The 23,242-nt window shown below is 28.9% G+C and overlaps 1 protein-coding gene across 1 annotated transcript in view; it reads left to right on the top strand.

The window, feature by feature from the left end:
• The window catches only part of LOC142323236 (uncharacterized), a 123,459-nt gene that overhangs the window by 92,517 nt on the left and 7,700 nt on the right, over positions 1–23,242 (top strand). Inside the window, exons 2-7 of the mRNA XM_075362605.1 lie at positions 105–339; positions 11,074–11,169; positions 12,365–12,547; positions 15,103–15,280; positions 17,087–17,249; positions 22,799–22,963. Coding sequence (XP_075218720.1) covers positions 105–339; positions 11,074–11,169; positions 12,365–12,547; positions 15,103–15,280; positions 17,087–17,249; positions 22,799–22,963 — 1,020 coding nt within the window. The remainder of the gene's footprint in view (positions 1–104; positions 340–11,073; positions 11,170–12,364; positions 12,548–15,102; positions 15,281–17,086; positions 17,250–22,798; positions 22,964–23,242) is intronic.

Below are 23,242 nucleotides of genomic sequence, written 5' to 3' on the forward strand. Positions count from 1 at the left end.
AAAAATATTTATAAAGTTTTCAGAATAAATTTTTTTACGAGACTGTCTTTACTTTAGAGATAACCCCTCATGTATTAATTAGTGTTTTTTCTTGCTTGTTTCAGATGGGGAATAATCTGTGGATAAACAGTGCTACTATTTTTGTCATAAATTTATTAATTTGTATGGTTTTTGGTGGTCAGCATCAATATGATGATGTAATTCGTCTTTCTTTACTTTTTTATGAAGCTCAACGTTCAGGACACCTTCCTCCAGACAACAGGATACCGTGGCGAGGAGATTCTGGTTTACAAGATAAAGGTGAAAATGGGGAAGACCTCACTGGTGGTTATTATGATGGTATGTATGTTATTAAATATATTTGTGTGATGAGTTTAAATTATATTTTGGTTATTTTATTTTTGTTTCTAATTATACCAATTAAAGACTTCCTTGTTCAGTATTAATTATCTGTGTTAACATAGAATTTAATCGGTTCAGTTGAGATCATTTTGTAGAAGTAGAATTTTTTTTGCCCTTGCTTACTTAAACTGTTTCTAGTAATATTTTAATGTTTCATATTTTAATTTATTGCAGTAAACATAATTCTCTCTTATTAGTATTAATTTTGAGGTCGATCTGATGCTTTAAGTCCTCATTTAAGATATGTATGTTAAATGTACAACCACTTCAGACCCTAGCTGAAAAAACTGTATATATACAACGGTAGATATACATTTTTTTGTTATTCTTATGATAGCCATTTTAATATTTATGAAAAAGGGGAATTTCCATCAGACTTCAAAAAAAGTGTTATAGTAATGATACCAAAGAAAGCAGGGGCAGATAAATGTGAAGAATACAGAACAATTAGTTTAACTAGTCATGCATCAAAAATCTTAACTAGAATTCTATACAGAAGAATTGAGAGGAGAGTGGAGGAAGTGTTAGGAGAAGACCAGTTTGGTTTCAGGAAAAGTATAGGGACAAAGGAAGCAATTTTAGGCCTCAGATTAATAGTAGAAGGAAGATTAAAGAAAAACAAACCAACATACTTGGCATTTATAGATCTAGAAAAGGCATTCGATAACGTAGACTGGAATAAAATATTCAGCATTTTAAAAAAATTAGGGTTCAAATACAGAGATAGAAGAACAATTGCTAACATGTACAGGAACCAAACAGCAACAGTAACAGTAACAATTGAAGAACATAAGAAAGAAGCCGTAATAAGAAAGGGAGTCCGACAAGGGTGTTCCCTGTCTCCGTTACTTTTTAATCTTTACATGGAACTAGCAGTTAATGATGTTAAAGAACAATTTAGATTCGGAGTAACAGTACAAGGTGAAAAGATAAAGATGCTACGATTTGCTGATGATATAGTAATTCTAGCCGAGAGTAAAAAGGATTTAGAAGAAACAATGAACGGCATAGATGAAGTCCTACGCAAGAACTATCGCATCAAAATAAATAAGAACAAAACAAAAGTAATGAAATGTAGTAGAAATAACAAAGATGGACCACTGAATGTGAAAATAGGAGGAGAAAAGATTATGGAGGTAGAAGAATTTTGTTATTTGGGAAGTAGAATTACTAAAGATGGACGAAGCAGGAGCGATATAAAATGCCGAATAGCACAAGCTAAACGAGCCTTCAGTAAGAAATATAATTTGTTTACATCAAAAATTAATTTAAATGTCAGGAAAAGATTTTTGAAAGTGTATGTTTGGAGTGTCGCTTTATATGGAAGTGAAACTTGGACAATCGGAGTATCTGAGAAGAAAAGGTTACAATTTGGAATTCAAATGTTATGCATCATATCTAGAATCTGAACGTCCTCCGTGTTGCAAGTTTGCAAGTGGTATCATCTCAGCCTTTTATCCGGAGGTCCTGGATTCAAATCCCAGTCAGGCATGGCATTTTCACCTGACGCAAAAATTGTCATTCATCTCATCCTCTGAAGCAATACCTAACGATGGTCCCAGAGGTTAACAAAAAAAAAGGATCTGAGCGGTTTTTGAGGAATGCAGGTTTTTATCTCATCTTGGTTTCTAATAACCATTCATAGTTATATTTTTATGTAAACAGTGTTAAATGTTTTTAAAAAATACACAAGTTGACATTTTTTCAAAATTAATTACTTTTAATTTCTATGTCAGATGATCATTGCGTACATTTATTTGAATTATAGTAACTGCATTTTAATGTAATTTAAGTTAATTGAAAAATATTGACTTCTATGCACACATATTTTTCGCAATTAAAGCAAAGGTTTTTTAAATTACTGCATCGATTCATCTGGTACAAATACATTTAAATAATTGAAAAAAATTTTCTTTTTAATTTATACTGTCCTAATTGCTGTTATTTAATAAGTATTTTATGAAGATACTGCTTTCCCCAAAATTAAGCAACATTACAAGAGTTGTGTTTGTATTCATGATGGATTTTAGTTTCAATTTAAGTAAAGTTTTATTTTTTTAAATTTAAAGAAAATGACCGTTGTTTAGTTATTTGTAAGTTTTAGATGTATCTTAAATTCTAAAATAAGAAAATATAATATAAATTATATTTTTACATAATTTTAATTATTCCATTCATTAGTTTTTTGTCTAGTTGGCTTTTCATAAATGTAGTTATTTTATAAACAGGAATTGAAATTCTGATGTTAATGTTTATTTTTTACATAGTTATTTCAACACTTTCTGTTTATTATTTTTTTTTTTTTTTTTTTTTTTACTAATTTCTGTTGCCCATCATGAAAGTCTTGAGTTGTTGAGTGTAAACTGCATTTCTCATTGATTGATAGTTTTGTAACATTTAGAATGTCTCAAGACATAGCATCCATAAACATAATAGGATATAAGAACTGTAAATCGCATAAAATTATCAGTTTTTGTCGATCACCAATGTTAAGTGACACTGAATGTAATATTCATAAAAAGATGTATGGTATCCACATTAAATGACAATAAATTTGATATGTCATGCTAATGACAAAAGCAGAAAAACAGTAAATTAGCTTTTTATGTTTAGTTATTTTATTTAACATGTGCTGAAAATCATAGTTACACAAAAGAGAAAGATAAATAAATAAACCACCTAAGAATAAATAGAACTGGAACATGACAAATACAGTTTTTGTTTTGTTTGTACAGCATTACAGTTTTCTTCTTTGTTTGTGCCACAAAATGTGGCTGTTAGCTTAAACATGAATGAAAAAACTTAAAATAAGTTATTTTCACTGTTCTCACATATAAATAACAACCCAAAAATGTCAGTGTTAAAAAAATTATTGAGCTTTTTATACAGTTTATTGATGTGATCATCCCACTAAATTTTATTCAGTTGTAAGGCCAAAAATGTTTTATTTTGGGAAAGTTCCACAGTGCTACTAACAAGTGAGACTGGTAACTACCTACTGCTTTCAGCAACAAAAAAATTTAAAATGAAAGACTTCAATCTAGGTTTAAAAAAACAATTTGCGTTTTAGTAATAAATTGAATTTCTTCGTATCACTAGAAAACAGCTGATCTTGTATTAATCATGAACAATTTTATTTTTAGCCTACTGTGTGTGAACCACTTTGCTAGGCCTGTAATCATCTCTGAAGAACTTTCTAGACCTACATTGTGTGAGAAGGTTAATATAGATCAGTTCAGTTTTGTCATGTAATGAGGTACATGACAAAAAGCATGCTGAATTGAGAACTTTTATTTCTTAGAACACTGTTATAAAAATTATTAAAATCCTTACATTTGTCAGAATATTATATATAAATAATAAAAAAAAAGGATGAAAGATACATTTTTATTGTCACCCCAATTAGCATCTAACAAAAGACAACTCAAAATTCTAGAATGTTTTCATTCAAGTATAAATTTAAGCATATAAAAACTGCCCCAATGTTACAAAAATCGAGTGTTCAGTGAAAACTGGTTTATTAAACATGTCTTAGATTTTGGATTCTGGTTTAAAATCTTTTATTTCAAAGATGATACTCAGTTAAATTTGTTTTAATATTTTTGAACCTCCACATTTTATACGTTCTGTATAATTTGACTTTTTTTGAATTTTTATAAGTTTAGAAATGTTTTTTGTATCTAAATAATTCTATTAGACATATGTAATTAAAGTAAAGTAAAACATAATAATATTAATACATTTGCTACTTTAAATAAAATAAACAATAATAGTAATCAATATTTTCCAATTACATGTAATAATAATACGTCAATATATAAAAAAAAGCATTTAATTAAAGAATTTAGGATGGTATACAAAATAGATAACAAAAACTTGAATAAGCAGTTAAATGAAAATAAAACTACAATAAACGAGAATAAATATAATTATCCAGGTGTGTATAAAGTAAAATGTGGTAAAGAAGATTGTGAAAAGTTTTATACAGGTATTTCTAACAGAACAATTAAAAAAAAGGATACCAAGAACATTTGCAAGCTTATAAATATTCAAAACAAAAGTCAAATTATGCAGAACATATAAAAAAAAGAAAACACATGTTTAATAATTTAGATATAAAAATATTAGAAATAAATATAAAACGATGGCGATGAAAAAAATGACATATAATTAAAAATAATTACAGTAAAAATTTTATAAAGAACAATTAATTTTTTATAAAGACGAATGAATTAGGAGAATTTTTGATAATTTAAAAATATTATATTAGTTACATATTACACCACCAGGTTGATTATTTAATATCTTGTAATAGCAGTTCAGTTTTAACTCGGTGATTGAGAGAATAACAACTGTCTAAAAATTGTTAATATTAACTTAAAATTTTATTTAACTAACAGCTGAAGAAGCCATGGCCACAATGAAAGCACTTGTGTGAACTTACTCATAATATATGTAATAATGAGCAGTATTTTAAGGTAAATAATTTAAATCTATTATTCATAAATTTATTTTAAAATTTGAATTTTATAACTTCCAGAATGGTTATAAATAAAATATTTAACAATATTAAACATTGTACGTATATATAAAACAGTTGACAAATCTTTAGTGTTTCTCTTTCTTGCTTTAATAGCTTATTGTTCATATTTCACGTAGTAATGTATTTATTAAATCTTTTAACACTATGAAAAGTTTATTTTTCTAGAAATTATTTATTTACATTTTTTATTTAGTGAATAGTTATATATATATATATATATATATAGGCAGCCAGCCAGTTGATATAGTGATCAACATATTTGGCTTTTCATTCAACTGGTCCCGAGTATAATTCCTCATTTTTCTTCTTTTTTTTTAACTTATGCCTTGATTGTCTTGTGCCATCTGAAATCTAGCAGCCCCATACCCTTCACCCTCAATGTTTTGTAATTCAGGACAGGTCGATAGATGCAGGCTGTCATAGTTCCTTGACCCTTGTCAACACAGTGGGCATGTTGCTGATTTGGCAACTCCTATGCGCTGGAGGTGGCTGTGGAGATAGTTGTGGCCTGTCTTCATTCAAAACTGTGCAACGACCTCACCCTTAGAATATCTACTGACACTTGTCCCTTTTCATCAAGTAATGATACCCATTGCTTCTACTTTAACTCTAGCCGCCAAGAGTTAAAGGAGAAGCAATGAGCATCACTGCTAGGGTATAATTCCTAGCAAGAGTTTGACCTATTTATCATATCATTCTCATAATAAAAAAAGTAGTCTGCATAATTAAAAATATAACTGTCAGATGAATGCTTAAATAAATAAATATTATTAATAATAATAGTAAGCAATTATATTAATGCTACTGAAAACTGTACTTATATTAAATTAACTGTCATGTTGGTTGGAATTTGCCTAAAGCCAGACAAACTAGTCAATGCATTCAATACAAAGATTACAAAGAGCAGTTAATAATAACAAGTTTTTAAAAAGTTGTACATTAAAAAACTTGTAATGGGTAGGATTCAATTCAAACAACATTAAAGCGGTTGAAGAATGTTTGTTTGTTTGTTTATTTGTTTTACAATGACCACATGGAAGCTGATTTATTCAACTTTAAATGAAACCGTACAACATTGTGCATGTTACAAAACTTGCTTAATATCTACTTGTTTAAATCTTGCAATTATAAGTTAAACTTTCTTACTCTTGTTGCTGTATTGTGTTGACTTTTCAATTTAAACAAATAATCTTGTTCAGTTAACCTTATTCAACTTTTTTGTTTCATTTATTGATTAATTTTTTGTTTTAATTTTAAGTTTCATAGCTCCCACAAGCCAACCATTTACTGATAATTGGAACCTCTATAAAGGAATCTGTTTCTCTAACCTTTATGTAGGTTAATTGTAAATGACATGTAGAAACTCCTTGACAAAATTTAAATCAATCCGCTTCATTAAATAGTGTACAATAGACATTTAATTAATTTTAAATGTATGTAAAATAAATCCCATCTTAAATTGAGATAAATTTTGTAAATTTAATCTTGTTTGATTCAGTTTTATTTCTCTTTTGTAATGATCCAGTCAAAAAGTAGAAGCTTCCAGTATTGGTAGTTGTGTAGGGTACATGATAAATTTGGATATTTTTTTTACAGATGTGATAATAGATTTGAGAATTAATATAATTTAAATCCTTGACTGATATAACATTAGATTTAGGTATTTTAAAGACTCTTCAGAAAGACAAATGGAAGCACTTCTCTGAAACTCGGTGAAGTAAAACATCTGACCCAGAATAAAGGTTATCTACCCACATTTACATGAAACACAGAACAAAAATGCACATAAAGATAAAAGATATATAACACTAACTAATAGCAATAGATTACCAACCTACATTAACCAACAATATTTTCAGTAAAAAAGCTTATTTTATCAGTCTCAAAACAACAGACAAAACACAAAGAATTAATGCACCCACTTACAAATACATTGGCCCAGGAGTACACAAATTGAACTGCATGGATTGCAATTTAATTTGAAGCCAACAATTAATTGTCTTTGAAAGTTCTTTGGAAGAAAAAGTTCATAGTTTTAAAAGTGAGTTGTTTAATATTTGATAATTTTAAACTATTATCACATATCATCACATTGTTCTACGAATAATAAAAAAGGTTGATAAAAATAATACAAGAGAATGTAGGATAGGAACAGTTTGGTTTCAGTAAAGGGAAAGGAACCATCAGGCTAATAAAAGGGTGGTTGGAGAGAGAAATTTAGAGAATGGAAGAGGAATGAGTCTTATTTCATAGATTTAGAGAAGGCATTTGATAAATTCAAATGGGAGAAAATGGTAGAGATTCTTAAAGAGAAAAAAGTATAATAGAAAGACAGAAGGGTAATTAATTAAACAATTATATATAGCAGCAATGAAGGTAAAATAGAATATGACTGACTGGGAGGGTTTATGTCTAGGTGTTGGGAAAGGGTGCTGCCTTTCACTTACACTATAAATTATTTACATTGAAGGTATGATAAGGAATATATTAGAAAAAAATAGAAGAAGAAATAAGTAATGAAGGATGAAAAGTAAGACGCATAAAGTTTGCTGATGATGGCATTTACACACTTCAAAGTATGTTAGCAGTCTTTGAGGAAGGAATATAAAAGTAATGGAAGCAAAAAAATAAGATGTTTTAGCAGTAAGGACAAGTGAAGGAAGAATAGAAAGAGTAAAACAAGATATTACAGTATTACAGATATTTGGGTACCATGAGGACAGAGGACTGGAAGAGTGTAATAGAAATAAAAGGAAAGATGGCATCGGCAAGGCAGGGCTTCAGTAAGAAGAGTAAAAGTACATAGTAAAAGTCTGGATTTATAGTATTAAGAAAGAGGTTAGCCAAATTCTGTCTATGGGTGTCTTATTGTATGGAATTGAGTTATGGATGATAAGCAAAAGGACGATATATTTTTGTTTATGTTGGTAGTACTGTCGTGTTGCATAGATGATGGATGCATGGTTTAATTGTTGTTATGTCTGTGCAGGTTTGATGCTGCTAGGTTAGTTCCATTATCGCTGCCTTGCCATTAACCATGGCTGCTCCGTTTTCTGTTTGCACCAAAGAAGAGCAACGTTCAATGATCTGTTTTTTGTGATCAGAAGGTGTATCAAGGGCCGAAATTCATCAAAGACTTTTGGTACAGTACAGGAACAGTGTGTTGCCACAACAGAGTGTTTACAAATGGATTGAAAAATTAAAAAATGGTTGCACAAGTGTTACGCATGACGAAGGAGCTGAACGACCGTTTACTGCCAAATGAGGAGAACATTGAGCGTGCATGTGACATGGTTTTCTTAGACAGATGAGTAACTATTGATGAAGTGGCACATCATCTGCAAATTAGTCACGGTTCTGCCTATGAAATCATCCACAACAGAGTTGGGTTTCATAAAGTCTGTGCAAGATGGGTCCCAAAACAACTCCCACAGTTGCATAAACAAATGCGCTTGGACATCTGCCAAAAACATTTGGATCACTATGGTAACGAACAGGACATCTTCTTAGACAGAATCATCACTGGTGACGAAACATGGATCCATCATTACGAGCCAGAGAGTAAACGGCAGAGTATGGAATGGAAACATCCAAATTCGCCCTGCAAAAAAAGTTCAAGACCCAACCATCCACAGGAAAACTGATGCTTATGGTTTTTTGTGACTCACAAGGCCCAGTACTGGAGCATTATGAGGAAAAGGGCATGACAATAAACAGTGTGTGTTACAGCGAGATACTTATTGCCAAGCTGAAGTCTGCAATTCGAAGCAAACACCGAGGACTGCTGTTGAAAGGTGTTGTGTTGTTGCACGACAATGCCCGTCCACATACTGCTGCCCACACTGCTGAAACGCTCCAGAAACTCAACTTTGAAGTAGTGGCTCATCCTCTGTATGGTCTTGATGTTGCCCCTTCTGACTACCACTTGTTTGGTCCACTCAAAGAGATATTCCGTCGATTTACCTCAGACGAAACAGTGAAAGAAGCGATGCATTCCTGGCTCGCAGCTCAACCGAAAACCTTCTTTTATGAGGGCGTCAGGAAGCTTGTGCAATGATGGACCAAGTGCATTGAAATGCAAGCAGACTGTGTTGAAAAATGATGTACATGTAAGTTTTCTATTTGTATTGTAATAAAATTTATAACTACATTGCGGATAATAATTGACTTACCCTTGTAAGTTACACTGTCAAATTTACAACTAATTATAACTTATAAATGCAATAGTAAACAGTTAACAATTAATATTATAAAAATAAATAGTATATATATATATATATATATATATATATATATATATATATTAACTTAGAAATATCAATTCTTTTATTCTTTTTTTGTTATTGTATTTGTCTTTGTTATTTATTATATATATATATAAACAAAACAACTATTACTTTAAATAAACTCAAACTATGAATGACAACAAAATATGTTTGTAATAACATCAGATATAACAAACACCAACAATAACTATTGCTGATAGATTATAAACTGCTTATAATTCAGCAGTTGAATGCAGGCAGGCATTTATCAGTTGAGTATTGTTTTAATTTATTTTCAAACTTAAAGCCCTCCAGCATTCTTGGATAGATGGCAGTCAGATGAAGTATAATGGACTTTTACAAATCGGTTATTCTCTCTGCATTTTAAATTATTGGTATTAGTATGATATTTATTAAAACATCCTTTTGAAATATCTTTGCGTTTGAGAATTTAATATGATATCGTTATTCTTAGACTCAAAAATAAAAAGACATTTGAAAATATACAATCTTAACAACTTGTACGGGAGCAAATTGGCTTGCATGACTCAACTTTTTTCATGTTATTATAATCCTAAGGATTTTATTGTGTTTAATTGATCCACTCCTCTAAGTACCACCCCAAATTTAACCCCAATGGATAGAAAAAAAAATCTACCCCATCATAATTGTTTAACAGTTCAGCAAAAGAAAAATAAAGACAGAATTCTAAGGAGACATAAAATAGAATTTATTTTAGTACATAACCTCTCAACATGTACACCCTCATCAAAATATAAATATAGGTAGATGCTAAGGAACTTAATAGACTCTTCACGTGTTGGAACAATGATTCATTTTTAATAGATTAATATTTTTTTAATAATTATATCAAAACTGAATTGAATCTGTTTTCTAAGTATTTAAATTAAGTCAGATAAAAAATAATTACTCGGCTCGCCAGGTACCAGATAAGTCTTGAGCTAGAAGATTGCTATTCTCATTGCAAAACAAATCATCTGCATTTTTAATTGTCTTATTGTAATTACCAAAAGTAAGAAAATGTTTGGAGTAGGCTACTAAAATAACATGCTCCAGTATGGAACTTTGGGCCACACCTTTATAATTATTTATTTTTCAGAATAAAATTTTTTATTATATCATTTATAAATTAAAGTTTATTAGATTGAGAGTAATTAATAAAAAGAATTTTATAAGATTTAAAAGAGTCTCTCTGATGGCCAATGTACAGAGATAGTTAACCGAAATGTTGGTCAAAAGCATATCGAATGAATGAGATAGATTAAGGAAAACTCTGATCACTGTATGCCCTTCGTCTACATTATCAAAAACGTCTATTAAATAAAATAATCAACCATCTCGTAATAGTAGATATTTCCTTCCTGAATCCATACTAACAATTGAGTAATACACAGCTTATCACAGAAATCCTGCAATCTTGTATGAATCACTCTCTCAAAACTTGCAATTTCCTAATTCAAGGCAATAGTGTGATAATTTAAAAAAAATTTCTGCTTTCTTTTGTTTTCTAATATAGAAATCAAGTTGGTAGTTTTAAACAAACTTAGGAATCCACTGGTACTTATAGAAATGCTTATAAGATATGTAAGAATTTTTACCAACATAACTGACGTAGTACCTTAACTTCACAATACTTTAAATTTTTTAGTCATGAGCCATCTCAACCTGGTATTAATTTGTATTTAATAATTTGTAGCCAGTTTAAGTCTGGTTGAAAATAAAATTTATTTTCAACACACTCAATTCGTTAAGTGACAGAAAAGATTGTTGTCGTTTCATTTTTGTGTATTAATAATTATTTTGTTTATAATAAAGTTACTACATTTTTATTTTATTTTACAGCTGGTGATTTTGTAAAATTTGGTTTTACTGTTGCAAGTACTACAACTTTACTGGCATGGGGCTGTTTATCATATAGAGATGCATATAAGGCTGCAGGTAATTATTAATAAATCATCACGTTGTTCTTTTGAACTTGTTTATATGATAGTAAAGAATTTAAGTTTTAATGGTTTATTTCTTAAGTAAATATTAGTGAAATTTGAATTTTGTTTTTCATTCCTCATCCATTTTACATTATCTTCAAATGAGTGACATGCTGTCAGTTAAAAAACCATGAGAAGACTGTTTAGTGGGCAGCAGCAAAAGCACAGTTGAGATCCGGAAAGATGCTTCACTGAGTATGTTAACTCTACTAATATTGCTAAACATCATTGGTATCATTGGCATTATTATATTTTGATCATTGACCCTAAATTTAGTAATAAATTCAGGATAAAAATTACTCACGTGGACACACATCCATATATATATATATATATATATATATATATATATATATATATATATATATATTTATTTATTTTATATATATATATATAAAATATTAGAAAAACAGAATTTAGGAAGTTATTTATGGCTATGGTTAGATATAGGTGTAGCTATGTGACAGATGAAATGAAGTGCTACAATGGTGAAAATGGAATATGAAAGGAGGAATATGTGTGTGCACATGTACAATGTAATGACAAATTTCTGTAGTAAATTTTTACATACCCTATTATAGGCTATTGGTACGCATATCCAATAGCATACATATTCTTGTTTTGTACATATTTAATTAATATTGTGAAAGTGTATTTTGCATTATCCCTTAGATACAACAACTAGGCCTTTGATCATATTTATTTCTGTTTTTGTGGTGTATTCTATGAATGTTCTGATTAAATCTCTACAAATACAGTGTGAATTAGAAGTAACGAGAATAAATTCAGCATATTATTTTAACATTTGAGTTGTTTTTGTTAATTAATTTTTATAATTGTTTAACTTATGTATCTTTTTAAAAATTAGAACAAATTTTTTGCAGTTTTTTATTCATTATTGGTATGAACTTTCTGTTTCATTTTTTTCTTCTCGAGTATGTTTTTATTATATGATTTTTTTTACGTATACTTTTCATATCAATTGTATAAATATATGTGCTTTTCACATTACTTAATAGTAACAGGTAATATGTGCAAGTTTGTAAACACTAGGTAGATTATAATCATTTGTTCCATACTTTATAAAACATAGTTTTATTAAGCACTGAGTTTATATGAGTAGATAATTCAACTGAATTTTTTTTTAGGAGAGTGGAAGAACGCTCTCAATGCACTACGATGGGCTACTGATTATTTCATTAAGTGCCATGTTAGTCCTAATGAACTTTATGGGCAAGTTGGAGATTTTTCACTCGATCATACATTTTGGGGTCGACCCGAAGACATGAATATGACAAGGCCTATTTACAAGATTAGCACTGAACATCCAGGTGGTTATATTTTAGCAAGCATTTTTATTTTTAGCATAATTTTTTTTCTAATTTGATAATTTGTTTTTATGACATACATCTTCAGTGGTGTAAGGTTTTGGGTGTTAGTAACAGATTTTCAAATGCTCAAATTAAATTTAAATTATTAAATGATTATTCTCTGTATGTGCCTATAAATTTGTACATCTTTGAAGATGGTTGCAAGACCATGAAGTTAGTTATTAAAATCATTGTACTTATAAAATTTAATTCAGCTTTTCATTTCCTAAAGATTATAATTGTAAATAATCTTTTGTTAACTGTCACGAACAAAAAAATAATAGTTTTATATTTTACAATAAACAATTTTAAAAATATTTTTACATTTATAAATTGCAAGGGTACAATTCTGAATTTTAAAAATGAAGATATTACATACTACTTAATTTTATATTATGACTATATTGCATATATTTTGATCACAAAAAAATGTTAAGTAACCTTAAGTATTACCAATACTGTACGCCCATGAACTTACATTTGTATGTCTGTGCAGGCGTATAATTAATATTTTATAATTCTTTTTAACAAGTTGTTAGGAATGAAATATCTGCTTGTGTATGTGACTTCAGATTGTAAGCCATTACATTTTATCTCGTTTGTGAAGCAGTATGTACTTAACAGTTATGTCCTTAGAGTCATAATTCAGTTTGCTGTTCAGGCAATGGGAATTTTATTTTTAATTTTTAATGGACTTACAATTCAGAAATTGGTTTGTTACTTGTGTTCTTTATAACTGATGAACAACAAATTTTAATCTTGCAACAACATAGAAGCCGTAGAAAGTAAATTTTGTAAAATAATAAATTTGCTCTATTATTAGCACAATGTCGGCACAAAAAAAGGAAAAATTGAACCAGTGAGACAGTAGAGGTATTCAGATACTATGTTAATAGAAACTTGTTTGCAGATGAAAAACAAACTAAAGAAAGAATAGCAATGGCTAAGGAAACATTTAACAGTTATAGTAAGATGGTTTGAATTCAGGAAGCATCTTGTAAAGTGTTATGTTTGGTGTGCATTTCTATATAGATGTGAAACATGGACGTTTAGAAAAAAGTGTAAAGTGATTCAGATAATGCTGATTTGAGATGTGAAATGGTGAAAATTAAATGAGTAGACAAAGTGAAAAATGAAGTAGTGAGGGGAGTATGTGATGATAGAATCTTAATCAGAACAATTGAGGAAAGGAAGGTTAATTGGACAGGGCATAACATGAGACTGGAAGAACTGATTAAAATAGTGCTAGAAGAATCAGTCGAAGGTGCTAAAAAGACAGAGCAGAAAAGTAGTAAAAGTTATAGACAATCTAAACTGAAATAGAAACTATTAGTTTCTCAAAATTTTACTTGGGGGTATTGGATGATGGAGACATTCATGGTGCAAGGGACATGCGTAAGGGCAGAAAATAAATATATGATGAATAGTATACCATACCCTAGGGTATAAATGTGCAGCTTCAATTGCAGAATAATAAAAATTTCATGATAATTTTTTATTATAAGTTTTTTTATTAAACTAAGTGACTTGTAATTTCCAGACATATGTATTAAATAGAGATGAATATAATATATCATTATATTTATTTTTTTTTGTAACACTATTAAAAATAACACTTTTGTTCCTTTTGGATTAACTTTTTTTGGTCTTTAATATGTTTTTATATTTTGATCTGTCTAATATTTTTTTTGTTCTTGGTTTGGTGAATCATGGTGTTTCTGAAGAACTTATTAACCACAATAACTTGTGTGCAACTGTAGATAAGTTAATTACTTTTAAGAAAAAAAAATCTGAAACATCACTCATACCACGGGTAGAAATTTATTATTTAAACAGACAGAAGTTTGTAAAGAGTATTTAAATGTACAATTACTGTAGTTATGTTCATCTTATAAACATGAATAAACTTTTCATTATGTGGGGACTTAAGAGGATTATGTTAAAAGTTAAAAACTATTCAGTAACCTTTTTGCAGAGGTTGGCTTACATTCATTTATGAGTATATTATAACATTTTAAAATTAATCAAAGTAGCCATTGACTCATAAATTCAGAATGTGATGTTATTTGCACTTTCTAAACGTGATACTGGCTGAAATTCATTGATAACTGGTTGCCAATGAATTTTCTGGGAAAAGTCAGGTGGATGTTTTCAAACTTCGATTTATATGCAGTTCAGACTTACTTCTGAGTGATTTCTTTCTGCTCAAAAGTGGAAGGAATTTCTGGAGATGGCTAGCAATTCATGAATGTTAATGGATGGAAAACTGTCAAGTGATTAAATTGGCTGTAAAAAGGGAATTTTGAAGATCATGAAACTATAACAAATGATTCAATTAACACCAATTCTATAAAGAAGTATGCTGTGTGATTTTATAGAAAACAGTGTTTGTTTATGGTAACATTTAATAGATATTAAACATTTTTATTATCAGATGGTTGTTTTATTTTTAAGATGGCTTATTGACAAATTTACTGATTATTCATATTACATAAATTTATGATTCTGCTATCCAGGTTCTGATTTAGCCGGGGAAACAGCAGCTGCTATGGCTGCTGTTTCATTGGTATTCCAAGATTACGATCCAGATTATTCTAGTCTTTGTTTGAAACATGCAAAAGAACTTTACAATTTTGCAGACAAATACAGAGGATTTTATCACGAAGCTATAAAAGGAGCAGCGCAGTATTATGAGTATGTATTTATTTTTATGATATAGAGTCCATGTGACTGAAGTATTACGTACTGTTTTTGTCAATAAATTATAATATTTTTAAACCATACTGGTTATTCTTTTTCTTAACTTTAAAAATCATAATCATTTAAACTAATACTTCTTAGAATATTTTGAGGTAAATATTCTTTAAAGTTTACCAAATTATAACACTTCCACAACTATAAGTTATTTGTGTATAACTAAAATTAATCATGGAGTTTTTTTTGGTTTTTCTTAGTTCAGTATAGTTATTCTATCTCAATAAGTGTTTTTTTAATTTTATTTCAGTTCAAATATTCTCTTGTATTATTGTTACTCATTTTAAAATTTTCTTTTATGTTTGCATATATTAACACAGGACCTGTTTTTATGGAATCCTTAAAAAGTTTATTTAGTCTTTAAAAAGACAACTAAAATAGGAGTAAGTTTCTAGAATTTCAAATTAGTAAATATAAAACTATTTAAAAATCTTAACACTTATAATGATTGCATTAGTGCATGCAAATCTCATGTTACAATTACCAAAGCAATAAATTTATTAACCTATAACAACATGCCATTTATCGTGGCTGTACATCTAAAAACATGTCACATATGATGTGTGTTCAAAAAAAGTCAAACATTTTCTAAGAAAAAATTTCAGACTGAATATTTTAAATCCAATGGATAATGGATAAATTGAATATTTACAGCATTATATAGTTAATCTCAAATTACTGTCCCTACCATTGTACACAGTTTTTTTAACATCCCTTCCACTTTGAGAAGCAGCTCTGAAACACACTTTACAAATTCATTTTCAAAATGGTCTGAAATTTTTTTTATGGTCTATATTGTCTTACATCTCTGTCCTTTTAATGAGAATTTTAATTTTACAAATGAAAAAGTCAGCAGGCGTTAGAATGAGCAAGTGCAATGGTTGAGGACTAAGGCTGTTTCTCCATTATACCATACAGCCATGTCTTATCATCTGATATTATTGTCGACAAGAAGGTTAAATCATCATTTGCTTGATTGAAAAGTTCCTGACAGACCACTTCAGAATTGTCTTTCTGCTTTTGTGTCAAGAATTTTGGAATGAACTTGATGACAGCATGATGAATTCCTAATTTGTCAGTTAGGGTTTCATGACATGAACCCATAAAAATCCCAGTCTTTTTTGCTACCTTGCAAACTGTTAAACATTGATTTGGCCTCACCAAACCATTTACTTGGGAAATGCGGGGATGTGTCTGTTGATGGCCTTCCTGGATGATCATCATCTTTGGTAAATTTTTTATGCCTTATAAAATGGTTGAACCACCAACTTCATTCTGTGTGGCTTACAGAGTCCTCCCCATAAACCGCTTTAAGTATTTTGCATTTCATTTTGAATTTTTCCAAGCTTAATACAAAATTTTACTGCAATTCTTTGTTTATGTTATCCACTCATCACAAAAATTGCCAAAAGCCCCAAACAACATCTAACTCAAATGAACGCTACAAAAACTAATCATTGTAGATTAGTTAGCTACCCTGATTATCTCTGATGAATGTTCAGCTATTTTTAAAAATTCATAGGTTTGTTTGTGATCTGTAGCTTCATCATAAAAAGCTTTTTATTATGTTTGGTTTGTCTCTTCAAGTGCAGTTCTCCTCACTAATAGAAGATGCCAGCCAGTCTGTTAGCATTACAGATTAGTACCATACTCCTTTTGATCATAATTCTTCAGTTTCAGAAATTATTGAGTAGCACTTTTTTAGGATTGCTGAATTGCACATTGCTTTAATTTTGTTTATAACAGATCAACAGATTACGGTGATGAATTGACTTGGGCGGCTGCATGGTTATACAAGGCTACCAATAATTCAGTTTATCTTGATGAAGCAGAACACCATTACATGAAATTCAGGCTTAAAGAACGTCCACATGAATTTTTTTATAATAAAAAGGTTGCTGGTGTACAGGTATATTATTTTATTTTAATCAGCTTATGTATATATTTATTATTTACTTTACTTTTAAGGCCACAAAGGACCACTTTAGTCAGAATAATTCAAGTCTTTTTTGCCGATCTTTTGGCCTTTAAGTTCTTAGCTTTTACTTTCTCCCAATATTTAGTCATTCTTAATGATCTTGCTTTACGATCCTCTTCTGAATAAACCTAAATAATTTTAAAATCATGTATATTTTATTATTAACTTTTTAATGAAGTAATTTAAAACTTATTTATTCGCTTTCTAAATATATGGAAATTCGCTTCTAAAAGATCTTTTCAGAACTACTGTATTGTACAGTTCAATCATCGATAGAAATAAAATTCCACAACTGAAATACTTATGTTCAACACATCTAGTTTTCATCCTCATGCAGCATGAATGTGCAGAGCTTTTGCGTATATAACATCCCTGTTTCACACACCCATGTCATCTGACATCTAAAATAAAGAACTTAATAAAATACCTCAAGTTAATGCTACATTCTATAATTATAAGCAAAATATTTTAAAATACCAAACAAAAAACATGCATTCTAACAAAAAATAACAATGTCATTGTTCATCAACCAGTGTTAAAACAAAATTGCCATCGTTTTCAGGAAAGAAGGCTTCTGTATTGCTTCCAAACAAAATGGACATAATTATTTGAATACTACATTAGACAGGACATAATTTCACTTATAGATGTAAAGAAATTTCACAAGCACTATTCAAAACAGCTGTATAAACATTTAAAAATCACTTTTTAGAAACTTGTCACCCACACAAAGATGTTAACACCAATATCCACATTTTACACATAGCATGTAAAAGCTTTAAACTCAACATACGTGAATAATATGGAATTTGCCCGCATATTAAATTTGATAAAAATGATTTATTAGCCAAATAAACATGACAAAGATTGATTACACTATCTGATCATATACTAAATAGGTTTATTAACCGTGAACATCACTTCCAAAACCACTGATGTAGTAAATGGACAGTATTTTTGAAAAGATCATTTGGTAGCATAATTCTGTATATCTAGGAAATTAATTTTTTTTTTTTTAATTTGTATCGTATAAAACCTACATATGTATACTCAGATCTAGAGAGATGTGTGAATTCATCAATTATTTAAGTCTTAAAGGTAGCAACAGTGTAGCCATGGTCAAAGGATCTGAAAGATTATATTGCAGATGAATACCATAAAACTTTATTATTTTGCATATAGCTTTCTAAAAGTCTGAATTTTTTAGTTTGGCTTAATAATGGAATTTTGATCTATCTCTATTTTTTTATAAAATAGTATTTAGTTTTCTTATGTTACATCAGTTTTTTTATTTTATTAGATTGATACTTAGTGAAAATTATTGATTTTTATTTTGTTGTGAACTCCTTTACTTTGGTACATCATCTTTTTTTGACCAGGAAGATTACCTGTTCCAGTTTAAAAATCACCAAATTTTCCTATGTATTTTCATACGTATTTCAATATTAATAATTATTTGTAAGCATTTTACTTTTTGAATATCTACATTTTCCATTCTTTTCACATTCCATTTTTTAACCTTTCTTTTCCTATTTAGTTTGACACATTAACCTTTGAATAACACAATCAAAGTAATATCTGCCACAACATAAAAAAGAGTTAAAAAAAAAATTAGTGTATATTAAATGAGATTTTTTTTAATGTAACATGGAAAAACTAATTTTCATACAATTTAAGTTATACTATAGTGTTAACCCATTAGTTTATTCAGATTTTAAATTATGCATTTTGATCTATAGAGTACATCAGATTATCTGACCGAGATTAATCTTTTGTGAGCAGGTTAAAACATCCTATTCTCAGAAGTATATTTCCTATACGTACACTGTTTACAACATGTTAGAGACTTGTACCTGTTTATTGTTTCACATCACCTGAATTTTTCATCCTAAAGTTACAAACAAAACATATTCTAACATTATATTTGTAATTTTTAAATATATGAGGTGCAAGAGCAAGAATAAATTTAAAAAATCTTAATGGATTAGACCTCAATGAACTAATGAATCAGTCTCAATACTCCACGCATTGTCAAAACGCTTGTTTCTCATAAGTCATTTATATCCCTTGTGTTTTTCATTCTACTACTGCAAATAATAGTCTTAAGATCCAGCAGCTGATTTCTGCAGGTATCTGTTTTTTTTTTAATGTAACTATGTGAATGATTAATGATAATTTAATACATTACTCCTGGGTTGCCTAGCAAAAATTAGTTGCAATTACCTTTAATTAAATATGCTGTAATTAATTTATTTTAACAAATTGCAACTATATTTTTTTTAAGTGATTAAACGTCATTTGAAAGAAAATGATGTGAAGAATTTTTAAAAAAATGGTTGCCAGCTCTCAGTCAGCCGCAACTTATTGTTGCTAGGTGTGAACAGGTATGTTATTGTTTATGCTCATGGTGTTTTTCAAGAAAATTATGTACTAAATTGAAGTTTAATTTCTTCTGTATATGATAGTTGTGCTGCGTTCTTCTTTACAGCATGAAGAAGCGTGCACATTCCTTCTCTCTCATTCACACTCATCCAGACTGAAAGTAATTAGTTTAAATAATGGCAGCCATTACTTGCGGCAATTTTTTTACAGGCAACCATGTGTTATTGGGTACAGAAATAATAGTAATGTGTTAAATTATCATTAATCATTCATTTAAATCGAGTTTCATTAAAAAACAGATACCTGCAGAAATCAGCTGCCAGATATCAGATTATAACAAATGTTTTACATCTGAAAACTATATTTGTTTAAAATATGGATAATTCAAAAAGTAAAAAAAAATTTTTCAGATTATAGCATACTGAAAAGTAGCAATGTTATTCACATGTTCAGCTAATATATGAAATAGAAATAGATTAGATCTTGTTAGATTTTATTAATTTAATTAGAGATTGTATTGTGTAGTTCTGTTTGATAATCCATATACAAGGAATAATAGATAAACAGTAGTAAATACATTTATCAACTAGATAATGCCCACGTAAAACAAAACTTATCTGCTTTGTCATAACAATTTTCTGGAAATTATATATATATGTAGTCAAACAAAAAAGCTTAGTTATTGTTTAATAATAATAATAATTTAGTTTGTTTGCTACCTATAAATCCTTCAACTGGATGATTGTAAAATATAATTTTTATTTACATAAATTTATAACATCAACTTAAGAACTGATTCAGATGTGGTGTCTGTTAAAGTTAACTTTTTCTGTATCTTAATGTTTTAATTTTTTATCAATATTCTGATATGTTTATATCAAAATCAATATAATTGTTAAAAATTTCAGAAATAAGTAATTAAAATTTTCAAATATGCTTTTGTAATTATTTTAGTGTGGTATAAAAGTTGTTTTTTTTTTTTTTTGTATTTCAAATGCTGATGACTTTTATTGCCATTAGCCACTAGAAGACAGTGACTGTATGCAGTGAACTGCATCCATTGTTCCTAATATTGGTTCTGTTCCTTTCACCTGACTTTGGTTGTTTTTTAACACGCTGCATTTTCCATGATACTAATTCCCAAGATATTCCAGGCCTTTTGAAACAATCAGGTTATTAGGGATACAGTGTATGTGACTTTTATAAATAAAATTTCTAGCTAAATCAGCGTTCTGAGAACTTCATTTTTTAAATAATGTTGGTTGGTCGCTGCAAAACTTAAATACAACTTTGAAATTTTGCTAACAAAAAGGTTTATAAATATATTTGATTATTTTGTATTATTTTCTGGGTGGATGTTTGTGATTGTTTGTGTTTGTGATTGTTTCTATCACTTGTACAAATACAGGTGATAGAAACAATGTAATCTGGACACTCCTAGTTAAAATTTAAATTTAAATTTCACAGTAATATAGACAAATCATTATTTTCAAGGACACTGTTTTGAGCTGAAATAGGAAATTATATTCATGGGAAATGGTTGGTTGTGTGTGTACATGCAGTGTTTATATTGTTTGTTGGTTTATTTTTTCCTTTTGGTTTTTTAAATACAAAAAATCAATAAACAATAATTTATTTATCTATTTGCTTTTAGCAACTACAGCTTTATGATCACAGTTAATAGTTACCATAAAAAAATTAGTTATTCTTCTTTTTCTTTATGAGAAGATGAGGAATCATTATTTTTAGCTAATGAAAAATTCCAAGACTGAGATTCGAACTCACAACCTTATGGTTGAAAGACAAGAGACTACCATTATGTCACAAAGGCTGGCAGAGTGTTTTATTAATTACTTTATAAGTAGAACATTAAAAGTGGTGTTTAAGAAATTAATTTTATTTAATCATAAAAACTCATAATTGTGTATTATAAGGGCATTTTTGCTGGATAAAAATAATTTTATTAGTTGTTTTTTCTATTAATCTCTGCATTCAGAGTATAAAATTGAAATGCATGCAAAAATTAATCTAAAAAAATATAACAAGTTGTTTGGGTCCTGAATATGATGGTAATCTGCATCCCCATCTTACAAATTAATAGTTCCATAACATTTAAAACATCTGAGGAATTAAGTCTTAAAAACTAAATGATTTTAAGTGAGGATAAATTGCTGTTGGTCAGAGCCACTCCATACTGAATTAAAACAATTTAATTACTGGATGAAATAGAGGTAGAAGACAAGATAAAAACCACTTTATCGGCCAGTATTTGGGCTATAAAAAGGTGTTAAATAAGTTATAAGAAAGTACCTTGTAAAGAAAGAGAAATCAATGCTAATAATAAATTTATGATTAGCAAATATTGGAGTACACACTTGAACATGTATTCCCATATTATTCACTACTGGCTTTATTGTCATTTAAGATTTAATATGAATTTAATCTCCTCCTTATGTCTTGATTGTATGGAATTAAAATATACTGTACAACCTGTATTTTATATTCTGTTTTGCAGTAGCCTTCACAGAAAGGGTAATGCAATACCGTGTAAATGTCTTGCATTACTGTCATCCTCTTGTTCTATTTAACTTTTTACTTTGGAGACACAGGATACCTTTCCATACAGCAGAGTAGGCAATGTCATTGCATCATAAAAATTCAGTAGTGTTCCTTTCAAGTTTTTTGGCAGATCTCACTTTACAGTCTTATAAATCATTTAAAATCAATTAATTTGATTTTTCTAAAATTTTGTCAATACAGACTTTATTTTAACTGTTCAAATCATGTGCATCATAAATCATACAATATTTTCAGTATTCCTGGATTTAATATGTTATCTTTTTCATTTATGTGTAATAGTGTAATAGTGTCAGGCTTAGTGTTAGGTGTAATAGTGGTCAGTTTTAATTTCTGGTTTCTGGAATTTTATGTGGTTAAGAGAGGTCAAAAAGAATGAAACCCTTCACTGGGAGACAATAAAAACCTCTGAAAAAAATTTTATATTTATTGATAATAGCAAGAAAATAGAGTTATTGTATCATTTTTTTACATAGTGAATAATGTATTGACAAATATTTTTCTTTTTTATTGTTAAACAGATACTTTTGGCACAGTTGACACAAAAACTTGAATATATAGAAGCTGCTCGTGCATTTTGTGATTTCACTGTTGATCATCAAAAAAAGACTCCTAAAGGATTAGTGTACATTGATAAATTTGGAACATTGTGTCATGCATCAAACATTGCTTTTGCCTGTCTACAGGTAATATAAATATTGTATGTAATAAAATATATATTTGTGTGATAATTAAACCAGTTATTTATCATGAAATAAATATTTATCATAAAAAATATACTTATACTGTATATTAAACGAAACCAGTAGTGTGATGGATAGTATCCTTTTGCAGTATTTAAGAAGTAATTTAGTTCAATTCTCAACTCTATTCTAACTTTTATCTTTCAATCCATTGACTGCTGATCGAGTTGGTTTTGTTAGTTTCTAGTTTTGAAGCTAATTTAGAGTCTAATGCTGACAGTT

The sequence above is a fragment of the Lycorma delicatula genome, chromosome 4 (assembly GCF_047948215.1).
Source record: "Lycorma delicatula isolate Av1 chromosome 4, ASM4794821v1, whole genome shotgun sequence".
Taxonomy (NCBI): Eukaryota; Metazoa; Arthropoda; class Insecta; order Hemiptera; family Fulgoridae; genus Lycorma; species Lycorma delicatula.